This window comes from Rhinatrema bivittatum, chromosome 6, assembly GCF_901001135.1.
Source record: "Rhinatrema bivittatum chromosome 6, aRhiBiv1.1, whole genome shotgun sequence".
Taxonomy (NCBI): Eukaryota; Metazoa; Chordata; class Amphibia; order Gymnophiona; family Rhinatrematidae; genus Rhinatrema; species Rhinatrema bivittatum.
The window spans coordinates 361,179,969-361,191,370 of NC_042620.1; the positions used below are offsets into that span (position 1 = coordinate 361,179,969).

Genomic DNA, 11,402 nt, shown 5'->3' on the forward strand with positions numbered 1-11,402 from the left:
ATCCCGAAGGCAAGATGGCGGTCGGCAGCGCACACGCCATCCCAGGGACACCATGCAGGTCGGCGGTAGCTAGTGGAGGCCACCACTTTCCCCAGCGGTGTCATGCAGCAAAAAAAGAGATGAGCATTAGTGGTCGCAGCCATCTGCAACCGATGAGCGTAACAACTAGGATCGTGGGAAGGGGATAAGCAGGGGCCGGGTGGGAACTTCCTGGCTCTGGCAGATTTGAATGGGAGGTGGAGGGGCCTGTGGTTACCCATCCACGTAGGCAGGGCCCCAGGCTGGATTGTGGGGGTTGGAGGGGCCTAAGAAAGCCCAGCTAGGCAGGCCTGGACCCTGTGCCTGAGGGCCAAGAGAGGCCGTTTTTAAAATCAATTTGATGGTTTGTTTGTTTTTTTGTTTTGTTTTGTGCTTTGAGGGGATTATTTTCCCATTTAATGGTCTGTTTGGTTCAGCAAATGAACTGAGCTGAAAAAAAAACATTAAACAAACTGAAAAATCCCCCCTCTCCCAAAACATACAAGTAAACCAAAACAAAACATTTGGCTTGTTTTTATTCATATGGTAAGACCTTTTTTTTTTTTTTTTTACTGTTTTTTTTAAACTCTTGACATTTAAGGATATCGCTTGGAGTTTAAGATTTGACATTTAGGTTATTAAGTTGAATCTCCAGCTCTGAAGTATTAATGCAGAAGAAAAATTCTGATTCTGTGATATAGAACTCCAGGTATGGACGTAAAATTATTTTTCAAGATATGTCATTTTTTATTCTTTTTTTTTTTTTTTTAATCATCAGTAAATTTATCGATAGTTGGTAATCCTTCTAGACTAGCTGCAGTGCCTATAGCTATTTCACTGAAAACACAGACAAGTTATACAGGCAAAATTATTATGATATAGCTATCATAAATATAAACAACAGGCACAGAAGCCACATCAAAGAGCTGGAACAATCTGGCATGTAAATTATATTTCAGTCATCATTTTTTTAAGCTGGTTGATAATTGGGGCCACACATGTTGGAAGGGAGGGAATTCCAGGCACAGGGAGGAAGGAGATATAAGGAATGAAATATCACAGGAAGGGAGAAATCATTTTGGAACTAGGTCCCTCAGGGCCTAATCTGTATCTATGGCAAAACGCTTGTGAGAATCAGGTCTGCAGAGTTAACAAGTAAATTAATATTGTCCTGAAAACAGTTCCATATAGCTGTGTACCATTTTTTTTTTTTTGAAACTCCGCTTCATTCTCAGTGGTCTATAATGTAACAGAACACCTTATTAAAAATATCTTACAATTCACTGCAGGCTAAAAAATAACTGGGTGATAAAATGAAAACACAGTATATATTATCTTCCTCATTTGCTTTTCGCTTTCTTAATATTTTTCTTTGATTCAGTACTCCCCTCTGATGCCTCCAGTTCCATTATCTATCTGATGCCTCCTCTGTGTCTGATCTCCTCCTTTATAACTACGGCTTTGTTCATGATTATTATGTTGAGTCTGTTTTCTTATCTTTGTTCACACCTTGCCTCCCCTTCATGGCAGGTCTCTGATCACCTGCCACTTAATGTTATTTTAGGACTGCTAGGTTGATTCCTTTCCCTTTTCTTTGTGATGGTGCTGATCGGAAGCTGCTGTGGATCTGGAGTGTTGATGAGAACAGTTTTGACGGCCTCATCCACAATGGGATACAGAAAGAGTAGAGACAAGCCAGAAGAGTGCTGCTAAAATGATGCAGTTTCATAGCCATAATCCTGTACAGTTAGACTTAAAAGACCTAAATAGGTATAGTCTGGAAGAGAGGAAGGAGAGGTGATGAGTGATACAGACAGACATGTGAATACCTATATGAAAGACACTAGTTTGGAGGAAAAGAATTTCCACAGAAAGAGCTCATGATGAGAGGCTGAGAGGCAAGATTTATTGGCAATATAAGGCAATAATGTATTCATAGGAAAGCTGATAGAGGTATAGAAAAGCCTCTTGGAGCTGGGGGGGGGGGGGCAAAAATGATATCAGAATTCAAGAAGACTTAGGAAAAGCACAAAGATTCCTCAGAGATGGAGAAGCCATAGACCAAACATGGCCTGTGGTACTGTTATACGGAGGTGTGGGCCTTGCAGTCTACGACTTATTTCCACATACAACAGGTACACAGATTGATCATGATCATGCACATGTAAATCGGGTTAAATCTAAGTCATTTCTGATTTCCGCATGTAAAATATATACGCATATATTTTTAAAATAGGTAGGAAAAGTATAATTGGCATCTCAGAAACCTGGTAGAAGGAGGATAACCAATGGAACACTGTGATACCAGGGTACAAATTATATCAAAATGGTAGGATGGATCAAATTGGTGGAGGGGTGGCACTATATTTTAAAGAGAGCACTGAGTCATACAGGATAAAAGTTCTGCAGCAAACAAAATACAATGATGAATCTTTATGGGTAGAAATTCCAGGTGAAAAAGGTAATAAAATAGTAATGGTGGTGTATTACTGTCCATCTGGCCAGAATGAACTAACAGACAATGAAATGCTAAAAGAAATTACAGAAGCTAACAAAATCAGCAGCACAGTAGTAATGGATGATTTCAATTACCCCAGTATTGACTGGGTGAATGTCACATCAGGACATGCTAGAGAGGTAAAGTTCCTAGATGAAATAAATGACTGCTTCATACAGCAGCTGGTACAAGAACTAACAAGAGGGAAAACTATTTTAGAACTAGTACTTAGTAGAACAGAGGATTTGGTGCAAGAGGTAACATTGTTGGAGCCACTTGATAATAGTGATCACAACATTATCAAATTTGACTTAATAACTGGATGGAGTGCAAAAAAGAAATCTACTGCTATAGCATTTAACGTTCAGTAAGTATGCTAAAATGAGGAAAATAGGAAAAAACTGAAAGGAGCAAATGCAAAGATAGAGAAGGTAACTTTAAAACAGCCGTGCGGGCATACATGAACGCGTGTATGCTTGCGCTCAAGGACGCAGCCAGTTTATAACATGTGCTTATATGTGCGCATCTTATAAAATCAGCTGGATGCTCATAAATGTGTGGTCCATTTTATATAAATGTGCGCATGTGCCGCTTCTATTGCATAAATGAGGAGGATTTAAATATACATAAGCGCCGATGCAATTACCAGTTAAAACAGTTTATTCCCACTTTGTCCAATTACAGGATAGGACTTCTTAAACCCCCCCCCCAGCTAACTAACCTTCCCCAACCCCAGAACCCCACTGACTAGCCTAGTTTTTTTTTTTTACTCACACACCATCTATAGCAGAAGTAAAGTTACGCGGCAGGGGACCCCGATGTGCCATTGTGCGTGTAAATACTTACGCGCTGGTTTCCATTTAAATTCTCAGAATGCCCATGACCTGCCCAGATCATGCCCACACCCCACCCTTTTTCTGGACTTTTTCTTTTGTGCATGTACCAGGAGATGCACGCGTCCATGGATGCTTCTTAAATTATACACTCCATGTGGTGGCACAAGAGATTTGCATATCTCCCTGATTTGGCACACATAGGACTTTTAAAATCTACCCCTAAGAGTTTAGCTCAAGCATGGTTGTTGTTTAAAAATACCATCTTGAAAGCCCAGAACAGATATATTCTATGCATTAGAAAAAAAGGAGAGAAGGCTAAACAACTAAAAGACATCTTTCAAAAAATGGAAAAGGGATCCAAATGAAGAAAATAGTAAACAGTATAAATACTGGCAAGTCAGAGGCAAACATTGATAGGGAAGGCAAAGAGAGAATTTGAAAAGAAGCTTGCAGTGGAAGCTAATAAAAAATTTTTCAGGTACATTCAAGGTAAAAAGCGTGCAAGGGAGTCAGTTGGACTTTTAGGTGATCAAGGGGTAAAAGGAGCACTTAGGGATGACAAAGGCATAGCACAATGAATTATTGGCTTCAGTATTCACAAACAGGCCGATACAGTAAAAATCGCAGGAGAGCTTTTCTGTGCACTTTCCCGGTGCCAGCAGAAATTAACGCCAACCTTTGGCGCTAATTTCCAAAAGTAAAATGTGTGGCTTGGCTGCACATTTTACTTACGGGCGGATTTTAAAAGCCCTGCTCGCGTAAATCCGCCTGGATTTACGCGAGCAGGGCCTTGCGCGCCGGCGCGCCTATTTTCCATAGGCTGCCGGCGCGTGCAGAGCCCCGGGACGCGCGTAGGTCCTGGGGTTTATCGAAGGGGGCGTGTCGGGGGCGTGTCGGGGGCGGGACCCGATGACGCTGCGTTTTGGGGGCGGGACGCGGCGTTTTGGGGGCGAGACCGGGGGCATGGCGCCGGCCTGGGGGCGTGGTCCAGGCCTCCGGACCAGCCCCCGGGTCGGAGGACGGCGTGCCAGCAGTCCGCTGGCGGGTGTAAATTTACGTCTGCTTCTCGCAGGTGTAAATCTAGGAACAAAGGTAAGGGGGGGTTTAGATAGGGCTGGGGGGCTGGGTTAGCTGGGGAAGGGAGGGGAAGGTGAGGGGAGGGCGAAAGGAAGTTCCCTTCGAGGCCGCTCTGATTTTGGAGCGGCCTCGGAGGGAACGGAGGCAGGCTGCGCGGCTCGGCGTGCGCCGGCTGCCCAAAATCGGCAGCCTTGCGCGCGCCGATCCAGGATTTTAGAGGATACGCGCGGCTATGCGCGTATCTTATAAAATCCAGCGTACTTTTGTTTGTGCCTGCTGCGCAAACAAAAGTACGCGATCGCGCTGTTTTTAAAAATCTACCCCTTAGTGAATTGCGCGGGAATAACTAATAGGGCCATCAACATGCATTTGCATGTTGCGGGCGCTATTAGTTTCGGGGGGGTTGGATGCGCATTTTCGATGCACTATTACCCCTTACTGAATAAGGCGTAAAGCTAGCACGTCGAAAATGCACGTCTAGACGTGGGCGGAGCGCACTGTACTGTATCGGCCTGTGAGGAAGATGTAAGAGATATACCCATCAGAATGTAAATGCAGAGTAAATAATACACACATGCAATTATATAATAAGAAATAGAGGAATGAGTGGCAATACAGTACAACCGTTCAATACATGAAACTAACATTTTATTGATTTAGTGATAGCCCAGGACTCACACCCGTATACTGTTAGTTTGGTATGCTTCTTCGGGTTTTCCTCTATTTGAAGCTTAAATTTATAATGTTTTCTGTGTTCACCAACTGTTCAATATTTCTTTACATTATCTTTATTTGCAGATTTGAAAACCTGCCAGTTTCCACTAATGCAGCCATTGTGTGAAACATGGCCATGTCAGGGTTTTTCTCATGTTCTTCAATAATTGTATGTTGTTTAAAAGTGTAGTTCCTGCTGGCTTAAATTCAATAAAATTGTAGTTTCATGCATTGAATGGTTGCACTGTAATGCCACACATTCCTCTGTTTCTTATTTGAGATATACCCATGCCAGAAATGATATTCAAATGTGATGATTCAGAGGAACTGTAACAAATCTCAGTGAACCTGGAAGATGTACTAGGGCAAACTGACAAACTAAAGAGTAGTAAATCACCTGGACCTGATGGTATACATCCCAGAGTACTGAAAGAACTGAGAAATGAAATTGCAGACCTGCTATTGGAAATGTGTAAACTATCAATAACATCATTTATGGTACCTGAAGACCGGAGGGTTGCCAATGTAAAGCCAATTTATAAAAAAGAATCAAGAGGTGATCCAGTAAATTACAGACTGGTGAGTCTGACATTTGTGCTAGAAAAATGGTAGAAACTATCATAATTGCTGAACATATAGATAAGCAAAGTTTAATGGAACAAAGCCAACATGGATTTAGTCAAGGGAAGTCTTACCTCACAAATTTGCTACATTTTTTTGAGGGCATATATAAACATGAGGATAGAGGTGAGCCAGTTGATATAGTATATCTGGAATTCCAAAAAGCATTTGACAAAGTCTCTCATGAGGGACTTCTAAGGAAATTAGAAAGTCATGGGCTAGATAGCAGTGTCCTATGATGGATTGCCAACTGGTTAAAAGATAGAAAACAGACAGTAGGGCTAAATGGTAAATTTTCCAATGGAAAAAGGTGAATAGTGGAATACCCCAGGGATCTGTTCTGGGACCGATGCTTTTTAATATATTTATAAATGACCTGGAAATGGGAACAGCAAGTGAGGTGATCAAATTTGACGATGACACAAAATTATTCAAAGTTGTCAAATCATAAGATGATTGTGAGAAATTGCAAGTGGACTCTGTAAAGCCTTGACACTGGACATGCAAATGGCAAATGAAATTTAATGTAGACAAGAACAAATTGATGCTCTTAGGGAAGAGTAACCCAAATTATAGCTAAAACATGCAAGGTTCCACATTAGAAGTCACCACTCAGAACAAGGATCTAGGTGTCATCGTTGAAAATGTGTTGAAATCTTCTGTTCAGCAGCCAAGAAAGCAAATAGAATACTAGGGATTATTAGGAAAGGAATAGAGAATAAAACAGAGACTATCATAATGCCTCTGTATCGCTCCATAGTGCAACATCATCTTGAGAATTGTGTTCAATTCTGGTCACCGCATCTCAAGAAAGATATACCAGAATTAGAAAAGATACAAAGAAGGGAGACCAAGATGATAAAAGGGATGGAACAATCCCCCTATGAAGAAAGGCTAAAGAGGTTAGGACTCTTGAGCATGAAGAAAAGATGGCTGAAGGGAGATATGATAGAGGTCTATAAAATGATGAGTGGAATGGAAAGAGTAAACATAATCAGTTGTTTACTCTTTCAAAAAGTACAAAAACAGGGGACACACAATGAAGTTACTGTGTAATACATTTAAAACTAGTAAAAGAAAATATTTTTTTACTCAATGCATAATTAAGCTCTGGAATGCGTTGCCAGAGGATATGGTGAAAGCTATTAGTATATATTTAAGAAAGCTATATAGTATATATTTAAAAAAGTTTGGACAAGTTCCTGGAGGAAAAGTCTATTAACAATTATTAAGGTAGAGTTGCAGAAATCTACTGCTTATTCTTGGGATGAGCAGCTTGGAATCTATCTACCCCTTGGTTCCTGCCAGGTACTTTTGATCTGACTTGCCCACTAATGGAAAGAGGATACTGGGCTTGATGGATCCTTGGTCTGACCCAGTATGGCAAGCCATATGCTCTTATATTCTTATGTTCCAATGCACTGAAACACTCACTTTCAATGCACTGAATGTATTTGCATTCAAACATACATATGTGTGTATTTTCCAGGGTAAAGATATGCATATTTTATCACATGTGGGTTATAAAATACTATCATAAATCTAAGCCTAGCCATATACGTGCATATATGCTGCAGCGCAAAGTTGTTTGAAAGTTTCCCTACATATGTATAAGAAATATTAAACAAATACTCATCACATATAGAAAATAACGTTAAACAATAAAATAAAACAGCAATAAAATACCTTGACCTGACCAAGGGAAAGCAGCTAGACAAGTAAAGATATTGCTCTCTCTTTTTCACACACACATATATTATGTATGTGTATGCCTGTATGTTATATAATTGCTCAATTCTAAGTAGTACCATCAGGTACATATTCAGTTCTTTAGAAAACAGTTTCCTATAATAGTGTGGGAAAGAGATACCATCTACAATCTCAAAGGTAATTTGTTGTAGAAAAGAAGAATATCATTATCGATTACAAAAAAACAAATTAAATTCCCCAATTAAACCCAATGAATAGCAAAAAATAGGAATTTAAATTAAAATATTTCTAAATTTTAAACCCAATTCAAAGGTACTGTTTATATATAAGAGAACCACAGAGAGAAATGGCACCAAGCCTTCTCATTACAGAGAGACATTTGGTTCATTTATAGAGTAACCGTTAATATCTCTTAGGCAGGCATAGTATGCCGAAACTCTGACAGCATTCGGTATATGGTTTGGTGGCACTTTTGCAGCAAATGATAAGTGATTTTGATAAGAAATGAGATTAAGATTTTGAATAAACCTTTTTTTGATTTGTGTGGGCACTTTCTAAAATGGTGAGTACACGGGAGGATGGTATAGGATTAAATCTTGTTGCTAATAATGATTCTCTCTAAAGCCCATTTAGGACAAAAGACCAGGAGATTGAATACAGTGCATTTTGGCTGACACCATTTTTCACTGTGGTCCTCTTACATATAAAGAGAACCTTTGATTTGAATAGTGTTTACATTTTAGAAAGATTTGAATTTACACTCCTACTAGTTTTAAATCATCATTGGAACCAAGAATTACATAGACATCCTATGAATCCTGTTTATTAAAAGATGTTTGGCATAATGAATGTCGCACACATGCAAGTACTTGAAAGTCATTATCCCCCCACACCACCAATACATTGATAGATAGGAAATCTTAAGATGACAAATCCATGGAAGAGGAATCATTTGATTTTTATATAATGTGACAGTATAATATGAAGGCACCCCCGTTTCTAATAAGAAAGTTTTGCCATCTCTACTACAGACACTAAATGGAAAAAGCTACCTTAAACAGGATTCTTTAGTCATGAATGATTAAAAACTGTGCATCAACAAATATTTATTTTGTTTCACTCATGACTTTTATTAACCACCAAATTCTTCCCTTTATGCCTTATTCATTCCTTCTCAGTCTGTTATGCCAAATTTAATTGGATTAATCAATCTTCTTTGAGTTTGCTATGCATTATCTGCCAAGACCATTGATGAAATTAGATGAGCATTTACATCCCCATATATTATATACTAGAAGACTGCCTGGATAAAAATCAAGTCAATATTGTTTTAATGTGTTACTTGTGCATAGTTGGCTTTCAAACAGAAAATGAATATATTCTGTATAAAGAAGATTTTATTTTAATTATTTTTGTCTTTAAATTTCTATTGCTGGTGACAATATGCATCTCTTTTCAAATTGAAAAGGTAATTCCAAAGCCACTGCTTAAACAGAACATGAAAAGTAAACTTGCAAATAATTTCTTTTAATTTGAAATAACAAAATGTATTATACATCCATTTCATCAATGAGATGGTCCATGGAATGAACCTAAAGGTTGGCTAAATGTTACTGTTTTCTTGTTTTTAAAATGAAATGAAAGAAAACAAAATTGCATTCATTTTCATTTGTTCATTAAAAAAATTAAGGCCATCACCACCGGAAATGTCTTTAAAAAATATCACTGCAGGCCCTCCCCCAGTAAGCTTCTTAGAGAGTCTTACCTTCTTCATTGCTTGGAATTTTCTTCACAGGGAAGGAGAAATCCAAATTTGTTCCTACCCCCCCTGGTAAGTCAATTGCATATGGTGCCGGAAGAACAAGGCCAGGCCCAGGTCGGCACCAGTTTGTGCAGAAAAAATGAACAATTCCACTGGCTTCAGTCTTCTGGTATCATTTGCTATTGACTCACGGGCAGACCAAGTGTGATCAGGGATTGTTCCTGCCCATGAAGGAAATTTCATGCAACGAAGAGGGTAAAAGGAATTGGGAATTGCCAGGAGTATTTTTTTTTTTTAATTCTAGTGGTAGTGGGGACTGAACATTTTTTTTTAAATGTTTTTCACTTCTTTAAAAAAAATTGAAAAACAACTAAAACAAAAGATATCTGTGCACACCCTTATTAAATGTGTAAAAAATGTCTTTATCATACCTAAATAAATGATGTAAAGTGCCTTGAGCCAATATTGTCAAGGCAGTCTAGACATACAGTTATATATATTTCGTAATTAAAGGATATGTGTGCAAACTTTTTTTTTTTCTGTAGATAGGCATTTCATGGCCATTGATGCTCTCTTTCCTCTTATCCCAATATTCTGGTTATAATAGGAACACATAGTTTTACATATTGCTTATTTTTTGGTGGTGTCTTTTCCTAGCTGGTAAAATAAAAATCACAACATGTACCTTGAGTGGGTTCCTCTATTGCTTTCCTCTTCCTGCTATGGCTGTTATAGTTAAGTCTTAAATCTTGGTTATATTCCTGTAGGGTTTCTCTGGAGTTAAAGGAGTGTCTAGGATTTTGTTCATCTTCACTACCCTCCGAAGAACTTGTATAAGTTAGGTCCATCTCATGCTTAACTTTTGACAGTGGTTGGTAGGGTTTACAGTCCATTTGCTCCATGTTTCACCAAGTCAAACCTCCGTTATGAAAAGAAGGCTGCGAATCAAACAGTCCTGGAAAAATATAAAACTCCATGTCAGACAATGGTTGTAGTATCTAGTTTAATATCATTCCTATGCACAGCTGTTCATATGAACATATCTATATAGTATGTGTGACCTTCATACAATATAGTACTAGACTGAACAAATGATCTTATGGTTCATGTCCTGATTTGTGTTGATAGAATTATAATCATTGGTCACTAGAGGTACACAGCAAGAAAGTCCATTTTTTACGATTTTTCAAATTGCAGTTAAAATCTCATCTATAATTTTGAGAGATCACTTATCTTACAAGGAATTATGCGCTCAAAAATCTTATGTCACTTATCTTATTAAGATTACTCTTTCGGATAATACTGAAATCATAGCTCTAGAGTTGCTTGGATTGCTTCTCAAGTAATCCTAAATGTACATATAAAAACTCTATGATGGTAACTTTTAAACAGCTGCAAGGGCCTCACATGTGCACGCGCTTGCCGGCTCATGCCCAGGGACGTGGCCATTTTATAACATATACGCATATAAACATGCATGATATAAAATAGGCTGAACACGTACAAATGTGCATGTAATTTTAAGTAGGTGAACGCCTATGCTCCAAATACCAATTCTACCAAAGTGGGGGGATTTTAGTAGACACGTATGCTGATGCAATTATCAGTTTTCCCTGTTCATTCCCAGTTCGTCCAGGCAAGTGATAAGACTTCCAAATCCATCTAGTTTAATAGTGTCCCTTTTACCCTTTTAACGCCAACTTTTAAAACCCCACTCACCTCTTTACATGTTTTTGTTTTCTAACTTACATGCCATCCATAGCAGAAGTAAAGTTACGTGGTAGGGAACCCCGGCGCATGCTTGTGTGCGTATGTATGCACTAGTTTCATTGTGAAATCCAGGAACCCCCATGCCCTGCCTTTTTTTCAGGAAAATGTATTTGTCTTGTGGCAAATACGCGCGTACGTGGGTGCCTTTTAAAATCTGCTTGGCATGCACTGGCCCCACTTGTGCGCATATCTCCCGGTTTTGGTACACGCAGGGCTTTTAAAATTCACCTTTATGGTTGTATACACAAAAGGATCCTTAACTATAGAAAGATTGGTCTTTCTTCTGTGACTATTAAAGTGACTTTAGAATACAGAGGACTAGAAACCAGCTGAAGTTATAAAAATGTGCCATTGTGGAAACAAAATAGGAAATTTAAATGAAATTTCTTGTTTGGCT

General features: G+C 38.8%; 1 protein-coding gene across 1 annotated transcript in view; it reads right to left on the reverse strand.

The window, feature by feature from the left end:
* The window catches only part of LOC115094624 (teneurin-1-like), a 331,368-nt gene extending 321,188 nt beyond the window's left edge, over positions 1-10,180 (reverse strand). Inside the window, exon 1 of the mRNA XM_029607878.1 lies at positions 9,921-10,180. Coding sequence (XP_029463738.1) covers positions 9,921-10,137 — 217 coding nt within the window. The 5' untranslated portion in view covers positions 10,138-10,180. The remainder of the gene's footprint in view (positions 1-9,920) is intronic.
* Between the last annotated feature and the right edge of the window lie 1,222 nt (positions 10,181-11,402).